Source organism: Tiliqua scincoides, chromosome 1 (assembly GCF_035046505.1).
Source record: "Tiliqua scincoides isolate rTilSci1 chromosome 1, rTilSci1.hap2, whole genome shotgun sequence".
Classification (NCBI taxonomy): Eukaryota; Metazoa; Chordata; class Lepidosauria; order Squamata; family Scincidae; genus Tiliqua; species Tiliqua scincoides.
The window spans coordinates 126,115,369-126,135,362 of NC_089821.1; the positions used below are offsets into that span (position 1 = coordinate 126,115,369).

The 19,994-nt window shown below is 43.0% G+C and overlaps 1 protein-coding gene across 1 annotated transcript in view; it reads right to left on the reverse strand.

The window, feature by feature from the left end:
• The window catches only part of PLEKHM3 (pleckstrin homology domain containing M3), a 76,576-nt gene that overhangs the window by 38,236 nt on the left and 18,346 nt on the right, over nucleotides 1-19,994 (reverse strand). Inside the window, exons 3-4 of the mRNA XM_066637769.1 lie at nucleotides 17,416-17,561; nucleotides 6,681-6,874 (exon numbers count right to left, since the gene is read on the reverse strand). Of these exons, the coding sequence (XP_066493866.1) occupies nucleotides 6,681-6,874; nucleotides 17,416-17,561 (340 nt within the window). The remainder of the gene's footprint in view (nucleotides 1-6,680; nucleotides 6,875-17,415; nucleotides 17,562-19,994) is intronic.

The following is a 19,994-nucleotide window of genomic DNA, read 5'->3' on the forward strand; positions in this document are numbered from 1 at the left end:
CCATCTGCCATATGCAATAGAGCCACTCACAAAGAGGGTCCCTAAGCTTGCTGCTCTTCACCAGCAGTAGTTACCCACTCCAAACACAACTCTACTTATGCAGAGTGATCAAGAGAGACTGCATGAGATACGCTGATCCAGCCTTGCAGCCTAAATGTCTTGATATATACCTCAATAACAATATCCTTGGACACAGTTACCTTGCCATTTCTCCTTTGGGTCCTTCCAGCACTTGTATGTCTTCCAGTACTGATCACGCAGGTATTTAAGGACCAAAGGTTATAAGCTCTAACAGAAGTTGAGGATTTTTTAACATTACCTTCTGCTTGCAGATTTTTTTTAAAGCTTTAAAATATTCCACATTTTCTTCCATACCAACATAAAGAAAAGGTTCATTATTTTAAAAATTAAAAGGAAGGTTTTAGTTTCCAATTTCATTTCTTAAACAAAAAGGCACAGTTTTAATTGGAATTGCCCCTCTGCAGATGCAAGAGATGACTAGCAGGAAACTTCTTTTGCTCTGGGGAGGGGAAGGCAATAAACAATCACCATCTCAGATTCAAAGCTTATCTCTGAAATAATGTTAGATACAGAGAAAGCAATTATCTGAATTCAAATAAGATTTCACAGTTGCACACCAAACATTAAGTCACAAGTTATTCACCCCTAAACTAGCCTGGGTCTACTGGAAGGAGCAACAATGTAGGACATTGTATTCAATAGAATGCTCTAACATCAGGGTTGGCCTTAGGGCAATTTGGCAGATTCAGCAGAATCGAGCCCCATGCTTTGGGGGGGGGGACTTCTTGGCAGCCTTAAATTATTAAATAAGGCACACAGAGAAAGTACCACGGAGACTAATATAGCTATTTCTTTTAAAACATTTCTACCTCACTTTTTCTCCCTAAAAAGAGGAGAGGCACCCAAGGTTGCTTAGGATACATAAACTAGTTAAAAATACAGTAAGTAATTAAAACAAAAAAAAGTAATGAGAACAAAAAAACCAAAACAGAACACTCTGCAGTGGAAAGGAAGCAAAAAAAAAGAAAAAAGAAAAAAAAGAAAAGGGCATTACAGCATAAAAGAAAGGCAGGGCAAAAGAAGAATCTCCCCCCCCCCCCCCAAAAAAAAAAAAAATCTTGACAGAGTAGAGCCCAGTCTTGAGTTGAATTCCACAATTGTGGTGCCACTACATAGAAGGCCCTCCTCAAGTCGCTACCAAACAAATTTCAGACACCGGCAGTACCTAAAGAAAGGTCCCTTCGGATAATTTCAAGGGACAATTCCTTTTATATGGGGAGGAGCAGTCTTTCAGATACCCTGGACCCAAGTCAGGTAAGGCTTTAAAGGTCAACATCTGCATTTTGAATTGGGCACTGAAACAGGCTGGCAGCCAGTGCAGTTGGAATAGCAATGGTATATCATAGTGACTGGGGCCAGACAGATTGACATATGCAGATGCATTTTGAACCTTAAAGTTTCTGGATAGTCAAGGGCAGCCCACATTCAGTTCATTACAGTAAGCCAATCTCAATGTTACCAACATGCAGACCCCCATGGTTAGGACTGACTGAAATATGGAATGAATGTGTGCTGCAGCCTCTCTATGGTTAGATGTGACTATATGCCCCTCCTGGAAGTTTTAAACTTTCAAGGTGCCTTAGAGGATATCAAAATCAATAAAACAAAAATTAACAAAATTAGCAGACTACTCAATAACAACACAATATCAACAGAGGACTAAGAATCAGACCTAAAAATTAAAAGACCTTAAAAACTCTTTTAAGAAGTATAGGCAAATAAACAAGTGTTCATTTGGCACAGAAAGACATCAAGCTTGCCTGGGAAAAGCACGGCAAAGCTGGGGTGTCAACCCCAAAGAAGCCCTTCTGAACATGGGGAAATGCAGGGGAGAGACTGTAATGCTGCACTAGGATTCCTAAGCCCAATGACAGCCACTGCAGTGATGGCCATTTTAGACTTCAAACTCCGGCCCAGTCTCAAGCTATCTGCACTTCTGTAAAAACACCCCTCTGCCTGTGGAAGTAGCCCCCACTCTGTGTCAATGAGGCCCTTCGCTTAACTAGTCAATACAACAAGCATCTGGGAATCTTCAGGAAACGTGACTTGTGAGCTCTGTAAATGTGCTGATGTTCAAGGGGAATACCAAAAATCAGTGGTTCACATTGCTTGGCATGTGGTGGAAGCATTATATATTTTATATGGAAGGCATCTTGGAACATGACCAACTTTCAACATGCATCACAGCCAGCCGTTTTACCAAGTTTTCAGAAAAACCTTTGCCAATTTTGAAACAAAAGCAGACACGGTAACAAAAACTAAGAAAAACCTCAGCACACTCGTCCCTTTTGCTCATAAGAAAAGCTATCTGTGCTGTAAAAGCAACAGGGTGCCATCATGATTAATCAGTCTGCTCTTAGTTCTCTCTAGATGGCACTATTAACATTTTGTTACAACTTGTTTATATAATTTTGACAGGATTTCAAGACAATGTGCTTGGAACTGCTGTTCACATAACTGAGATGAAGCACAAGCAGAAAGAAAAAAATTTCACCAGGAAAAAGTGACCTGCTCCCCTCAATTACTGTGTGTCCTTTAGAAATAACAACTGCGTGACAATTTAAGGATGCTGAAATGGTAAACAACATGGGGGCCAACCATCAGCTTTACTTTGTTTGCAGTGTAGAAAATGGGAAATGTGATAAAATCCTGCATGCACATACATGTCACCATGACAAGAAAGAAAGAAAGAAAGAAAGAAAGAAAGAAAGAAAGAAAGAAAGAAAGAAAGAAAGAAAGAAAGGTCCATAGGTCTGGAAGAAGCACATCATGAAGGGCAAGAGATGGGGAAATTCTGTTAATTCTACAAAGACATCACGTTTATCCTCATGGTAATAGCCATGGAGTCGGAAAGCACCTACAGCTTGCTACAAATCACATTTTGAGAGGTGCAGTAATTGTGATCATTTCTAGAAGGACAAGGTTAATTACATTAACAACGCAATCCTAACTTGCGCTGGAACGCGGAGGCAGGTAGGCCTGCCCCTTATCCAGCATGAATTTGGAGTTGAAATGGCTCAGCCCAGGCAAGGTGAGTTCCTTCCTCTCATCCTGGGGAGAGCCACTGCAGCTCCAATTGGTCCATTCGGATCTGCATGGCCTATAGATGTGGCACAGATCTGAGCAATCTGAATCTGCCCAGGAATGGGGTCAGGACCTGGCATAAGTGCTGAATTCTGGCCCCACCCCTACTCTCTTGCTGCTCACCCACAGGTTCACCTACCACCTGCCCTCCCCCTGCCCCAGAATGCCTCCTATCTGCACTCCCTACATGCCCCAGGCCCCTGCACTGGCCAAATTTGGCCAGTGTGGACCAACCTTCCTTCATCAGTGCGGAGACTGACAGGCTAGCGCACGTCCTTGCACCGGCCCAGCTGAAACTTGGAGGTGCAGACATACTTTATGGCACATTTGCAATCCTCCTGCAATCTTAGGATTGTGCTCTAAGTGAGATGATATCAAGCTATATACTGTTACCAAAATAACATTTAACAGACATTTTTATTTGATCTGTAAGTAGTTTTTGGTTTTGGTTTTTTAACCTCACAGTAAGAATAAGGTTTCACTTCTTCCTCACATTTCTTTTACAAAGGAACCAAGCCAGGTGCATAAGGCTTAACAATAATATTTTGAATTACACAACACTTTCAGTACTAAAAGTTCTTTAATGTATATTACCTTGTCAATATCATTACAAAATCCATAAGGCAAGCCAGTATTATTTCTCCCATGTTGCAGCTGGAGAATTCAAGCTGTGAGGAAGTGGTCTACCTAAAGTCACCTAGTGAGTTCATGGCAGAGGTGAGATTTCAACCAGGGAAGTTCTTCTTTGGGGCTCAATCTCTCAGGGCCAAATTCTATGGTCCACACCGCACCTCTGCGGTGCGGACCAGAGTTGCAAACGTGCCATAAGGCACATTTGCGGGGCTTACCACCGGGCTCCCACTGGAGGTGGCTCTGCTCCAGCCAACGCTGAGTCACCACCTGGTGGGCGCCCACATTCCGCAGCTCAGCGATGCCTGCCAGTGCCGGGCTGCAGAACGGCAAACGGGGCGGGGATGGGGTGTTCTGGGGAGTTAAGAGGCCAGCGTGATGCAGGGAGGGGAGGGGGTGGGGAGGCCAGCATGACGCGGGGAGGGGGGCGTTCCAGAGGTGTGCCGGGGGGCGGGAAGAGGATCCGTGGAGCTCTGCTCCACAGGATCCTCGGCGCTCGTGGAGGCTGCATGCCTTACACGAGCACCTTTACTTTAGCGGTGCCAAAAGGGTGCTGCTAAAGAGTGTAGCCCCATTGCGGGGCTACCTCCCTTACCCAGGGGAAGGACACGAACATCCCCTACTCCCGAGGTGCCTCCCGTGGTAGCACGGGAGGCAATGGATGCAGCGGCAGCCCTCGTGGTGCCGCTGAGCGGGGGCACCCTGGGCAGCTCAGGATTGGTCTCCCCTTAGAATTTTGCTGCCCGGCTGCAATCCTACACACCTTCACCTGGAAAGAAGGCCCATTGAACTCATTGAGACTTGCTTTTGAGCAGACATGCCTAGGACTATCCTGTCAGTCGCTTTCCTCCAACCTGTCTACCAAGGCCTCCCTCAAGAGCCATTGTTTAACATTAGTTTTTACCAACTTTAATATTTTCAAGTTTTCTCTGTGTGTGTCCCCCACCATAATTTTTTACATTCCATGCCTACTACACTCTGTCCACTCCATTGCTTCTTCAGTCTCTAATCCTCCTTTGTTTAGGTCCTTTGTAGCTTCCGATGGCTCTTATTTTCTCAGGTTTGCTTTTGTTCTTCTACTCCCCTGAATGCCTCTTCACAGCTTCCTCTGGACCCTTTTCTATCACCTTTTCCCATCAGCTCTGGCTCTTCATGCCTCAGCTAGTATCCTCACTTTCCCCCCTTTGCCCCATGTCTTCAAGCCCCATTGCTTTTCTCTCTTTGTTTCCTTTGATCTCTTTTCTTCTACTGCCTTCATTGACTTGGTTCGGCCCTCTCTGCCTCTATTTTAATCAGAACATTCTTTTTGCTTTGGTGTTAATCAAAAGCGGTAATTTCTTTCTCTGATGCGTTTTCTGAACTGCAGCTTCCATAACCCATCCTGTCTTCAGTTTTAAACTAATTGAAGGAGACACTATTACCAGTATTACAAATGAAGGACATCCAAAAAAGATAATGTTGCATATGGATGTGTGTGCAAGACTGAGGCAATCATTTGCAAAATATTACGTGCAGCCTCCACACAGCTGCAGAGCGCTTTTTTTTTGCACATTTCTGATTCATTCAAATTCTCTCTCGCACATGAGTGTACTTTTAAAACAAGAATGTGGTTATTAACATCTAGCTCACGCTGTCATTAATACCTTTCCTTACTTGTTTCTGATATTCGGAATCCAGGCACTGACATAAGTTATCTCTTGGATAATAAAGATCACATCCCTTCCATTAATTGTATAAAAAAGCCAAAACAAACCAAAAAAATCCTGATGTTTCAAGTTTTACTGAGCCTTTCTTTCTTCCCCAACCAGGGTCTGTTTAAGGAGAGCAGAGTGGGGCATCCCTCTATATCTTCTCAACATCTAATATCTTGTCACATCCAATGTGATGATGAAACTGAACCTAAGTAGGACTGTGTAGTCAGATACTGACTTGGTTCAACCTGGTTCCTTCAGATTCCTAAGGGACAAAGTAAATCCCAAACAGAACTTTTGAATTGGTGCGTGTGCGTGTGTGTGTGTGTGTGTGTGTGTGTGAGAGAGAGAGAGAGAGAGAGAGAGAGAGAGAGCGCATACATGTATAGCACTCACATCAATGAGGGGATAAGGCTTGCCTGTATAGATTTGCTTGCCCCTCCCCCCACATGTTCCTCTCTTGTGGTGATGAGGTTCTGTACAGACATTTGAGTCCCAGAACTATCTACACTCTTCCTGTAACTGAGGTTCTGCTGAGATTCTAAAGACTACTGTGCAATCTTCTAGTGGTAATTAAGTTAGATTTTCAAACTGAAATGTTCCTCCAAATGCACAAAACGTACTGCAATAGCAGTTCAAGTCAGATGAACACTAGTGTTGGTGAGGTCAAAAATGTGGCATAGCTCAGTGACAGAGCACATGCTTTACAAGCAGGAGGCCTCAAGATAAATTTCAGCATCTCCCATCAGTAAGATCTCTGCACAAAATATTGGAAAATAGCTGCTATTAGAGGACAATACTGGGTTAGACGGGTTAATGGTTCAACACAGAGTAAGGGAGTTTCACATTTCTTAGGTAGAACTTGTTCCAGACTTTGCACACTTAGTAAATGATAGCTGCATATATTTCTCTCTTGCAAAGCATACCTAAAACCATTCCTCCTGCAGGGTTGCTGGCTTGATTAGGCATCTGTTTTCTCATGCCCCTGCACGAACACTGACGAATCAAAGATCTCTGAAGGCAGCAGGCAATCCAGTTGCACTGAAAGTATCCAGTTACAACCACTAGACAGACACAATGGGCACTGCTTTAATTGCTGGGTCATGGGAACCAAGGAAAGGAAGTGGGAGATGGACAAGCCGGGGAAGAGAGCCTCGAGGAAGCTTGTTCTTGCCTGCTGCCCCTTCCTCCTACCTCCTTCGCAGGTCTTCAGCCACTGCTGCTCTGCAGCTGAATAAATAGGCTCGGAGGGATTTCAGCTGCTGTCTCAGGCGGACCACAGTGGCCAGTGGCTCAACATGTCTGTACAGCATAGGGTTTTCCTGCTGGATGTCAATCAAGGGCTCTTCATATACATATTCCAGGAACTCTTTGGCTTGCTTCGATACCTAAAAAGGGGGGAAAATCCATTAAGCTTAACTCATCTCCTAATAAAACCTTCAGATGCTCACAGGCAATCAATACTTCTCCTCAGTGGCGTTATCCTAGTTTCACTTAAGTGTTCTGAAGCGGTATATACAACCTCATTTATCCCACTGGCTTAAGAGATGTCTTTATGCATCTGCATTATCAGAGCCTTGGATAACACTCGGAATGCTATTGGGATACTTGAAGTGCTATTTAATTTAGCATTACAGCGACACAGGAGACATATAGGAGACATGTAAACTGAATTCAGATAACTGAGATTCAAGTAACCAAGATAAAATTAGTAGAAGGCTCTACAGAACACGCTAAAATCAGTACCTAAAAAGTATGGACAAAATGGGTTTCAGGTAGAAGCTTGATCAAAACTATTCTGCTCAGAGAACCGTGTCATGTTATTGCACTAGACAGCCATTTGAAGAGCTATTTTAATTCTACTTACATCCACCTCCATTATTCCTATTTGCAAAACAAGAGACTTGTATATATTTTAAGGCATTCTATTAACTAAATAATAAATGTAGGCCTTGAGATGGAAACATGTTAATTAGAAGGCTCCCACCTCAGGCTAGATAACATTTCCTTAGTAGTTCATTCTCATGACAACCCTGCAAGGTAGAGTATTCTACTTCTGATTTTGTAGGCTGAGGCACTGAGAGACTATTCAGACAATCCACGTAGTTCATCTTTGAGGGGAAAAATGTGTGGAAGAAGTAATGTCTGACTCAGTACAGCCACATCAAAGATCATCGGTTTGTGGCTACTACAACTTTGATAGGAGCGTGGCAAAAAAAAAGGAGGAGGGACTGTTCATGCAAAGTGTCATAGGAAGAAGCACCAGTTCAAGCATTCATGCCCAGTTACTTTTTCCATGTAGCTGCATTTGTTACACTCCAGTTCAGAGACATGCAGAAATATCAAACCTCTATCAATGTATTATTAAGAAAATTTATATACCACTTTTCAACTAAAGTAGTTCACAAAGCAGTTTACATAGCAAAATGAATTAATAAATGGTTTCCTGTCTCCATTCTCAGAGCTTGGCAGAGATTTGACACATTCATTCAACTTGCACATTCAAAGGAACACTCCAGATGGGAGGGCATTAGAGCAGTGGTTCTCAAACTGGTGGGTTGCGACCCACCTGCTTGAGAATGAGTGCCTCTGATACTTTAAGGGGTTGGGAAGGGGGGAAAGACAGTGATGTGATCCGCAGGATCGTGGCTCACAGGGGCTTTTTTAAAAACTTACCCCTGCCCACAGCAGCCTCCTGGGTATGCTGACAGCCCCATGGAGCCTTCTGCAAGGCTTCCTGCACCCCAAAAAATAAAAAATGCGATCGCAACCCATTTCTGGTTTTGCAATTGTGACCTGGAAGTGGGTTGCAATTGCATTTCTTCTACTATTTTGGGGTGCAGGGAGACTTAAGGCTCCATGGGGCTCCTCACGCCCTCAGGAGGTTGATCTGGGCAGGGGAAAGTTTTTTAAAAGCCCCATGCGAACCTGGCAGTGACACAATCCTGCAGATTGTGTCACTGCCTTCTCCATCAAAACTTACCTGCAGTCTCGAACTCCCTGTGAGTTTGAGAACCACTGCATTAGAGTGTCTGAACCAGGCCAGAGGTGGGCTGCGCTATGGCCAAGGTTCTGCTATAGCACCAAATTATGGTCTGTTATATGTTTGAGCTACGGTGAGCCTTGGGCTTACAAAATGTCCTCCCACCCTCATGCATGCAGGATGGGAGAAGATTTTAAGCGTTCATTTATAGTTGGGAACAAACAAGTTCCCCATGTAATCCAAATACAGGCAAGTCTCATTTGTACAAACCACAGACAAACAAACCAGGAGAGAAATGGAGAACTGGAAAGAAAGGAACCAGGAGATTAAATGTATATTTAATCTTACCCCCCCTTCTCTCTTTCTAGACACAGACACACACACACACACACCCCTTACCTTTCTCTGTTTGTAAGAGTCAAGAAAGCTCAATTACAATATCAAATGTAATATCACTTACATTAAAAACACAATACAGCGTATTGCATTGTAATACAAACAAGAAAAACAAGCTGCAGCTAACTAAACAAACTCAGGCAGAGAGAAGAATACTGTAGGTTCAGGAAATGCTCGTTTAAATACACTAGTAGAATGCCAGCAAGATGGACAGACATACATACAGTACATTAAAGGGCAGGGAATTCTAAATTTTAGCAGCTGCTACTATGAAAGCCCTCTTGCACATCCCCACCAGCTGAACTTCAGAGGACAGCAGGGTACACAAGATTTCCTTCCTCCCTGATCTTAATGGATCGGTAGACTCATACAGTGAATGACAACTCTTCCGGTATCTTGGTACCAAGCTGTGAAGGCTTTGGAGGTAATAACTGGCACCTTGAATCACACTCAGAAACAAACTGGTAAGTAATGCAGCCAAAACAACAAAAATCTGACATTAGAACCCAACCAGCAAGTTTCATGGCTGATTTGAAACCTTAAGTCAGGCATCCAAAACCAGTATTTTCTGATTACTAGGTGACACTGGATCTTAACAGCTATCACTGCCAGGGCATATAGTGAAGCTGGAGACCCTTCACTTACTCTCTTTGATGCTATCTGGAGATGGCACAATTTCATTTTGAACTGAACTGGGCACTGAAGGGCAGGGCGTTTGAGAGGAATTTTATCAGGGGGTACAAAGTTTCTTTTGGGCCCCTTTGCAAAGGGGGAGCGTGAAACAGAGTGGGGGAAAGTGGTGATGGGCTAGCAGAATTGGGGCAGGGAGGGGTGAAGCAGGGTGAGGGGAGCGTAGAGACAGCTGGAAAAGATTTCGGAGCCCAGGTCTACCCACCCATGTGGCATCAGTAGTGTCCCCAGGATCCCCAGTCATGCTAGTGTCCCCAGCATCCCGTACGGGCAATGAGTAGATAGGAAAAAGGCAGATCCTGGGAAATTTCTGGGCTCCTTTGGCTCCTTTGGAAATTTCCTTTGGCTCCTGGGCCCCCCTTTCAACCCTGGTCCCAGGAAAAAAATTACCCCTTTACCCCCCTCTCCTTGGCCCTGCTGAAGCGTCTCGGGTATAAGGGGAGTCAAGGGGAGAAAATATCTGAAAGACACTAGGGATATTTAAGTGCTTAGGTACCATACAAGCCTTGGCAAGGTCTTCCATCCGAACACGAACACGAACACGAACACACACAGAGTAATCAAAAACAACAAAACCTGCCAAGGATTTGCTGCATGCCTACAATTACACATTTAAAACACAGGTGGGACTGTAAAATGAATTACAAGATCATGGCTTTCCAGATGTCCAAGAGCCACAAACTGCATTCCATTCATTTTTCAGTTGCTACAATTAAAGCAAACCACAAAGCTGTCATTTAAATGCCCATTTCTTCACCATTAAAAGCAGAACAGAAAAACCGAATAGACTTTTCTGCACACCATTGCTCAAAGCCTTTGGGACTTTACAAGAATCGTAACTGTATATAGTAACTGTATAACCAATAATGCTGATTGAAAAGGGCAAATCAGAACTGCTTCCACAAACAGAGCTGAGCTGAACAGGTAACTCCTCTTTGCTCTCTGCGTCAAGCCTTTGGATATGGTGGGTCAGAGGTTTCGTATTCAGTATGTCTGTGGAGTAGCACATGGAAGAGCCTGCCTTAGGACAGTAAGGGGAATGGACGAAATAAACAACATTTGAAGCACATTCCAGTCCGTGAATATTTTTAAAAGGAACATTTCTTCTATCTCACTCCAACAGATAACTGCCACAAATCAATGGACTCCAAATTGTTGTACAAATCTTTTTTCCCCAATTCATTTCTAGAAGCAAGGAAAGGAGATGGGAGATCACTTGTAATTCTTTATTTCTGCATTTTACCTTTTGTAAATGAACAGGGGAACCTATCAGATAATTGTCATTTGCCAAGTTTAATAAGTGCATTTTTTAAGATGTGGATTGTCTGGAAACATTGGGGCAGAGACTCCTGCTTATAAAGGAAATGGGGATGCAGAGCAAAAGAAAAGAGTTATCTCTTTTCCTGCAACCCTCCCATCTAAATCTGATATCTGTACGATTTGACCTCAAAATAGGTACAGTCTGAGGGCGCAATCCTAACACCTTATGTCAGTTCTTTCCAGCACTGGCACAGCAGTGCCAATGGGACGTGTGCTGCATCCTGCAGTTGGGTGTCAATCACGGAGGCCTCCTCAAAGCAAGGGAATGTTTGTTCTCTTACCTTGGAGCTGCATTGCCCTTATGTCAGGGCTAGAAAGCACTGACATAAGGGGTTAGGATTGCACCCTCAAACACTTAAGTAGGAAAAAAAATTTAACAAAGTCACTATGGCCCATTTCAGACAACACGGTCAAACCGTGGTCCGGTTGTCACAAATGTGCTGTGGTCTCATGCACTTCCTCCTACCATTGTACTGGTTGCCCCTTCACTTCCTGATTTGCTATATTTATATGAACCTTCTTTATACTGAGTCAGACCACTGGTCCATCTAGCACATTACTGTCTATTCTGTTGGCAATGACTCTCCAAGGTTTCAGGCAGAGGTCTTCCCAGCTCATGTTTTCTGAAATTCTTTCAAATGAGGATGGCAGAGACTGAACCTTAGTTGCAGCACACTCAGATGCACGCTGCAAGATGGCAGCTCCTTCTACCCATTCCCCCAGATGCTGCCATCTTGGATCATGTGACATTTGAGCACCACCATCTTATATCTCGCTAAGTCCAAGATGGAAATGCCTGGCTGAGTAAGGAAGAACTGTGTAAGAAGAACTGAGTAAGGCACTGTGTCCCAGATAAGTTTGGCAACCACTGTCTTATTTACTCTGGCCTATTGTTACCAAAAGGCAGTTTTGCTGGTCTGGCTTATATCCCTATAGTTCCCTCCGTTGGTCATATCTAGGTGGGGATATGTAGGCTGAGCTCCCACTTGACAGGCCTCCTGTTGTCACTGAGGTCTATGGGTTTGAGAATGGAGGTAGCGGCCTGCATTCTACACCAGCTTTCATTTGAAGACTTGCTCCTGAGGGTATACCCACTGAAAGCATAGTGTTGATGGTGATGCAAGCTGAATGAAAAATTCCATTAGCAGCATTATTCATACAGTGCACATCAAAGGATGCAACACAGGTACCTCTCAAAGTGACACAAGTCTAGTGCTCAGCTAAAGACACCAACAGTTACAGTATTCGTGAGTCGTATCTTTCATAAAGGCAAAATAATCTAGGCAGAATGTCAAGTATTTATGCAGCCCTCTTCCTTAGTGCTCAGAGCACCCCACATAGATGAGGATTATTTTCCACATCACAGAAAAAAATCTCAGAAAAGGCCCAAAAAACCTGTAGCTCCCAGGTGCAATAAGGAAATTGCCTTATTTTGAGCAGATCAGGAAAGAAATTCCTTATTAGTAGTGGGAGTAGATCTCAAATGTAAACACATTTTTTAATTTAAATTAAACAATAATTTAAACATAAAGCCCTGGCAAATGCTGGCACGTGACTTCAATTGTGCAGATGTACATTTTGAAATACAGGTGAGCCTATAAAAAGAATTAAAAGTTAGGGTCCTCCAGATGGCCACGATCCATAAGCTGCAATAAATACCCCATGTATTTGTCAGCTGCAACAATTATTTTTCCATAGCAAACAAGAAATACAACTGCCTAAGTCAAGCCCATGGGATAAAATAAATGTGCAAAGCCCCCCCCCCCAAATCACAAATTTTAAAAGGACAACATTGTTTAAGAAGGAAAAAAAAAAGCAAGAGAAGCCTACTAAGGCCTTTCCAGATGCACATGAATATAACTTGCTTTTCCATGAAGCATCTCAAAAATAATATTGACAGTGGGAAGCAATTATTTGAGGAGTAGGAACTGTTGTTTTGTCTTAATGCTGTTATCGCGTGTATACTTGTGTGCATGTATATATTCCCACACTCAAGTTGATGAGAGAGCTGTAGTAGCTAATGTTCTGGCCTTACACCACAGGGTCCATGATTTCAATCCCATATCTGTGAAGCTCACTAGGTCCCTTGATGGGCCACTTAGGCTGCCATCCTACCCACACTTACCTGGGAGCAAGACCCATTGACTGTGCGACTTACTTCTGAGTAGACATGCATAGGATTGGGCTTATTCTCTCTCACCTATCCCTCTTCTCAGGATTATTATGAGAAAAAATAGGAGAAAGTCACCAAGCACGCCACTTTGAGCTCCCTGGATGAAGAGGTGATAAAACCATAATGTACCAATCACAAACTCCTCAGATTCAACCATATTTATCTCCATAACTTCCCTGTGAGCTATTTTCACGAGTCTAAGATGAAATGAGTCTAAGAATTACTAAGGATTCCATTTTCAATTAAAAAAAATTGGTCTGTTGCATGGAGATCATTGATCAAGGTGAGCAGGATTAGAGCCAGGTTTGCTGTATCCCCCCCCCAAACATCATCAGAAAACAGAGAAAACATGATCCCCCCCCAAACATCATCAGAAAACAGAGAAAACATGATCCAAAACATCATCAGAAAAAACATGAAACATCAACAGAGAAAACATGATCCAAAACATCATCAGAAAAAGAGAACAGCATCCAATTGCAATGTCTGGTGGATATTTTGGAATGAAAACTTCAAACTGGCTGTGATCCTGCATGAATGCATGTTTACCTAGAAGCAACCACTATTGAACACTGTGGGGCTTACTTCTGAATAAACACACATAGGGCGCAACCCTAACCAACTTTCTATCACTGACATAGCTGTGCCAGTGTGGCATGCACAGCATCCTGCACTAGGGAGGCAGTCAAGGAGCCCTCCTAAATGTTTGTTACCTTACCTTGGGGCTGCATTGCAGCTAAGTCAGTGCTCGAAAGTTGGTTAGGATTGAGCCCATATACTTGTTTTCAGTACCAATATCCTTTACTGTCATCCTCTCTGCCCCTTGAATCTTTCCCATATTGACAGCATCTAACCCAACTAGTCTCAGTGTTTGCAGCTTAATACAATGCATTTTGTTTTTCAGAGCTCCCTGAATAAAGCTTCCTGGGTGAACTTGGGCCAGCCACCATTTCTCAGCCTCACCTACCTCACAAGGTTGATGCGAGGACAAAAGGAGACGAGAAACCCTGTATATCATCCTGAGCTTCTTGGAAGGGTGTATAAAAATGTAAAAATAAACAAATAAATTTAGAGCTATGACTGAACCTTCTCAGCCCACACCAACTGAGTTGGCTCTGCTCTCCCAGCTGCCTGTTCCTGGGTGGAAGAGATAAAAGGGGGCAGATTGCTTGCTAAATCAGCTCTCCTGTTGACCACTTGCCAAGAGCTTGATAATGCTTTTCCAGAGCTGCAAGCCCCCACATCAATCCCATCTTTTCTCTGAAGCAGAATCCCAGCTACCTTTTGGGGGAGGGGGTGTCATTTTTCCCCCCAAAAGAGTTGTCCTCCACCACCACTACCAGCCTGCTCTTCCCCAAAAATATATGTCCAGGAAAACAACATGATGGACTCTCTTTTGGCCACACAATCGATCTGGACAGAGTGGGGAGAGACTTTTGAAAGTCTCCTTGGAGAGGTAGGAGGAGTCAAAAACCAAGCACCATCAGTGTGACCAGATACAGTGGAGGACAGAGAGCCTATGCCTTTAATCATTGTATAGTAGAAGAAATTTTGGCAGGTGCAGCTCAACATGGAAGGGGTTAAAAATAATGCACCTGCCAAAATTCCCTCTTCTAGACAATTGTTAAATGTATCAGCACTCTGTCCTCCAATGCATCTGGTCACTCTGAGCACAGTGACCAGTTGTCATGAATATGTACAGTTTAGGCCTAGGTTAGCATGTGAAGCCTGAACCAAACTAAGTCAGTAACGGAGAAGTGGCTAGCAGTTCCTAGCTGCAAGAATGTGAGTAAACAAACAAAAAGATTGTTGTCTCTCCTTCGCTGGCCAGAAAGGACAGACAACAAGAAATACAACCCATTGGAATGTTTAACAGTAGACTGAGGAGCGCCTGATCAAGCGGAATGGATTTCCAGTTGGGAGGGGTAAGAACTAGGAGGGCTAGCAACCAGACCCACAGCACTATTAGCATAAGAAGTATAATAATGAGTGCCCCAAGAGGTGTGTCCAGTTCTTCTCAGGCAGAGGTTTTAGGTGCAACATCCTGCACGCTGTGAGCTCCATGGTCCACCATGGGCATCTGGCCTCACAGGTAGCCTGGAACTAAAAGATCTACAAGAGAAGCTGACCCAGGTGAGAGTTAGGGATTAACAGAGATAGCCAGCTAGCTTTATTATTTTATTAGCTTTATTATTTATTAGCTTTATTATTTTATAGCTATTATTTTATAGCTGATATGTTACCTAGATGTTTATGCCTCTAGCATTTGCTGCCTTACTGTAACTTTATGTAACCGTATGTACTTAATAAACTAAAATCTCTTTTACCAAGTTGTTTCATTGTTTGTTGGGGACAAAGGTTCAGAATCCTGCCTAGCTGTTCAGCAAGCTACCAAGTGCTCATTGAGATCTAGTAACTTGGGACTGAAGCTTTAATTGGAGAAAGATCTCAGTGCCTCCAAGGGATAGAGTTAAGCCTAGAGGGTCTCAGTGTCCCTGGACTGAGGCACTTGCACATACAGGGTGGTGGCAGTACTACTGAACAGGGGGGCCTTGAAGGCTTTAGGGTTTGAGAACCAAGAACTCTGAGCAACCCAAAACCCCCTAAGTTTACAACACTAGTATATGAAGTTACTCTGGGGCCATTCAGACTTCCAGCCTGGCAGTTCAACCACACATACCCTAGAAAGTTTTAAGCTGCTGCCTTCCTCAGTGTTCTCTCCAAGCTGAGCAATTCAAATCAGAGCCCTGCACAGCTTCTATCACAGTACTCTGGAGCTCCTGCTTTGTTTTGCTTTTGCACTTCTGAGTAAAACGGGAGTTTCATTGAGTTCTTGATGAGCCACGTATGTCACTGGTAGGCTGCTGTTGTCCTTACACTTACCATAAGACCGGTATAAGCACTGATCCAATGCCAGTAGGATCACTGGCATTCATGCTTTTTATTTAGATTTAGGTCTCTAAAGGGGAAGCAGACGTGCAGCCAGTGAACAGGATGACACGTAAAGCACCGTTGATATTACACATGCACAATGAATTCCGAGGGAGCAAATGAAAACACATGTCTAATTTTATCAACATTACCAAATAAGGACCATGCTATAGTGCATACACAGATTCTGATTCACTCAGAATTGCTGGGGAGAAGAAAGAGCAAAATAGAAATTTACCCAGGAGCAGAAATAAGGGCAGGAGTTCTCACCTCTCACTTGTTCCACTCAATTCACTTTGTGCTTAAAAGATTAAACAATGCCAATACTTGCAAGATAGTTTCTAGGGTCGTAGAAATTTGAAAGTGAGAAGTATGTCAAAAGGTCTGAAATCCTGTTTCCAGGTCTCTAAAAAGCCTAATAAGGACCACCCAAACAATCCAGCATTCTGGTGTGGTGAAAACTGAAACAGTGACCATTGTAAACATGATTCTGACTATAAAAATTGGTTAGTGATGTTGCTTGTCTGGTTCCCAGTTAGCATCAAACCCATTTGGGTAATGCTATTTAATAGATCTCTCTGTTCAGAATTCTTTCAGATCAGTAGTGATGATATCCAAAAGTACCTACCTTGCAATCTTGGTGACAATCAAAGCATTACTGCTGAAAATTCTGGGGATTACATTCACCCAGCCAGTTTATGCAAGAAAACCCCTGGGAGTATGTTTGTTACTATAAAGGTCACAGATCTCTAGGGGCAGCTAGATAAAATCCAGTGCAATCAGAACTGGAATCAACCTTTATACTGCACTCAAGAGGGTTCAAAGCACTTAACATATGCCGTTTCAACAGTCTTTACAACAATCATGTAAGGTAGTGGTTCCCAAATTTTTCTGACTGGCAGCTCCCTTGATCTATTGGGCCACTGGCCATAGCTCCCGATTAGGACTACAATCCTATGTAAAGAGCGGCAGATTTTTCACAAGGATTCTGCAGCTCCCTTGGCTGGTTTCTACAGCTCCCCGGGGAGACAGGGCTCACAGTTTAGGAACCACTGCTGTAAGGTAATTAGTCCTTGTATTGCAGGCATGAGGTTGAAAGGGAGTGGTTTCTTTTAGGCCTTCTAGGGAGGTAATAGCAAGGGCAAGATCTGAACTAGAGACTTCCAGGTTCCAATAGAAACTTTAAAGTATTACACGTGCTCTCAGTTCTAAGCATCAAGGGACGATATAATACCACTGTGGATGGTTCTGGGATCTAGAATAATTGCTGTTCTCCCTCCCGGACAGCAGTTATCAATTAAAATGTATTTATCAATCACCCATGCCAACAAGGTCTGCTATTAGGATAACTGGCTTGACACCTCCATTATGTCCTTATTCATTAACAACAGGGGGGAAGAGATACTCTACACTATTACCACGAATTTGCTTTATACCTTGTATTTTGAAGTGTCCCAGTTATGAACCAAGCGTGCAGGAATTAGAAAGTTGTCATCCACATGGCAGGTGCTGCAGTAATACCATCCACTGTAGCTACACACCTTTGCCTTGCCATTGGATAGGCCTATTGGGTGCTGACAACCTGCAAAGAGAAAGAGAGAGAGGAAGAGAGACTGCTTTAAAAGCTTAGACATCTGCAGTTGAAGCAAATCTATATAACCATATTTATCTTTGATTTGGTTTGAGTATTTCTTTACCTTCCAAAAGAGAACAATTACTGTCTGAATTAATTAGGGTTGGAATGAGAAGATGAGAAGTTTTAGACAATTGTTCATACAACACTTCATGCTTGAGAGGCACCAGATATAAATAAGTGACCCAAAGCTCTAGCAAGCTTTTGTATGCTATAGAATTGGCTCAGAAACTCCTTTAGCAGTCCAGTTTCACAGTATGTAAAACAGTGATCAGCAGCTGCCCTAAGGAATACTAGCTACGCTGCTAGTTACACTAGTTACCAACCCAGGAGGCAAGAGATGAGCGTGATGAGCTTGATAGCTCTGAAGCAGGTTTTTGATAGCGTTTCATTTTCAGAAATGGGTGAAGGTAGGGGAAAAGGACTGGTACACTTAATGTCTCTAGGTTTTGTTTTTCTTTTATGATGTTGTAAATTATACATAATTGAGGGATGGTACATTAAACAATAAGATAAATGAAATTCCATTTCAAGAAATTCAAGCTCTAGCTATTTGAATGCTTGATTTTCAAAAGTCTGATACTTCAACTTTTACAGATGTTTATACTCTTGAGCAACTGGAAATTAGCTGCAGAAGACTGTGGTTGTATAAAATGGGAAGAACCCTGAAGGATGGACAAGAAACAATGCAGGGCATAAAAGCTTCTCTCACAGAAATTGTCTATATGCTTTCAAAGTATGACAACTAGAAACAGTAAGGGCTAGAAACATGATTCTGAAAAACAAAACAGATTCTCTGAGATCCAAATTCTGCACCAGATTTCACCCAGCCATCTGCTCCTGTGCAAGCACAGAAGTCACCTTGTCACAAGGCTCCCTTCCTCAAGAAGTCACTTTTCCTCCTCTTTACTCTATGCCCTCTCCCCAAGGAAGCAATTTCTGATTAACCCATTTTCAGATAGTCCCACCATTCGTTTAACACTCAATTTGCACTTGCCCTCCATTTCCCTGATCACACAATTCTGACCTGATCCCATAGACAAGCACAACAGTTTGTGTAGCTGAGCAAATTACAAAATGCCAACCTTCAGAAGAGCAATGCAAGACCAGGGTAGCATCATCACCTCTCATTAGACACAATTGTTGTGCTCATACTGCTTCCTGTCCCTGCTGCCTTAACTGTACAGCCCCTTCCCTCCACACCAGCTTTGTGCCTTCTTCCTTTTGCATGTTTTATTTTATAGCGCCTGTTACAACCCTTTCAAATCAAGTTATGAAAGACGTTGATGCCTTTGATGTTATGAGGTTCAAAGTGATGCACGGAGACAAATGTGTCTCAGCAGCAGACACCAATTAAGCTATTTGTAAAAAATGAAGAAGGACAAGAAAGGAAAGGGGCAGTGCTGCAGCAGAGGGTCAAGTACCTTTGTAGCACATACAGCCTGGATTCAAGGTTCACAACACAATTGTCTTCCTAGGTTGTTGTCCTGTCTCCTGGTAAACCCCATTATATTTAGTGGAAGAGAGTGTTTTCCCCTTATTACTGAGTTTTTCTAGGATGTCAGCTGAATTTCAAGGGTGCCTTTGCTAAATCAGCATACCTTTTTCTGCTCAAATAGTCAGGTCCACTTCTCCACTAGTACTAAACTTCCATTTGGGTACTAATATCTGCATGAAATCCTGAAAGATGCTGAGAATACATTCTGTTCTTTAGTAAGAGATCACTAACACAGTGAGGTCACCTGCACCAGAACGTTGATTATGTCAGAGTGTTTTCAGCACACCATCAGCAGCTGAGGCAGGAAGACAGGCAAAATGCTCTGGGAGAGGGGCTGCAGCATATTAAAAGAATCATGAGTTTTTAAAGAAACACACACTTAATGAAAAATAACTGCAACCATTTTAAAGAGATACTGTACACCCCTGCCACTTCAGGGCTCATTTAGTAGTGTGTGGCAGGGATTAAGGTTTCAGTAAATGAGTCAGGATAAGAGTCACTCAAGAATCAAAGGCCTATCCTTGGCTGCATTCATGATTAAATTGAAAAAGATGCACTTTAAGAGTTTTTGTATTGCGCCCCCCCAAAAGGAAAACTACTATGCCACAGAGATATAGGGTGCTTCTGAGGAATAATCATTTGTATTCTGAAACAGTACCTGCCCACCTAAAATTGCTCCTCTAATGGTACAGACACTTTTTTTTTTAAAAGGTTAGTTTTCAGTAGTAATCAACCAAGTGAGAAATATAAGGCAACTGCGGTAATTATCCCAAAAGGTATTCTTCTTCTCCCTTGTCTCTTGCCCTGTTATCCTTCTCCTTCCACACCATCCTTCCTTAATCCCCTGTTCACCTTGGTCCCATCTCCTCATCAGCTCCCTATAT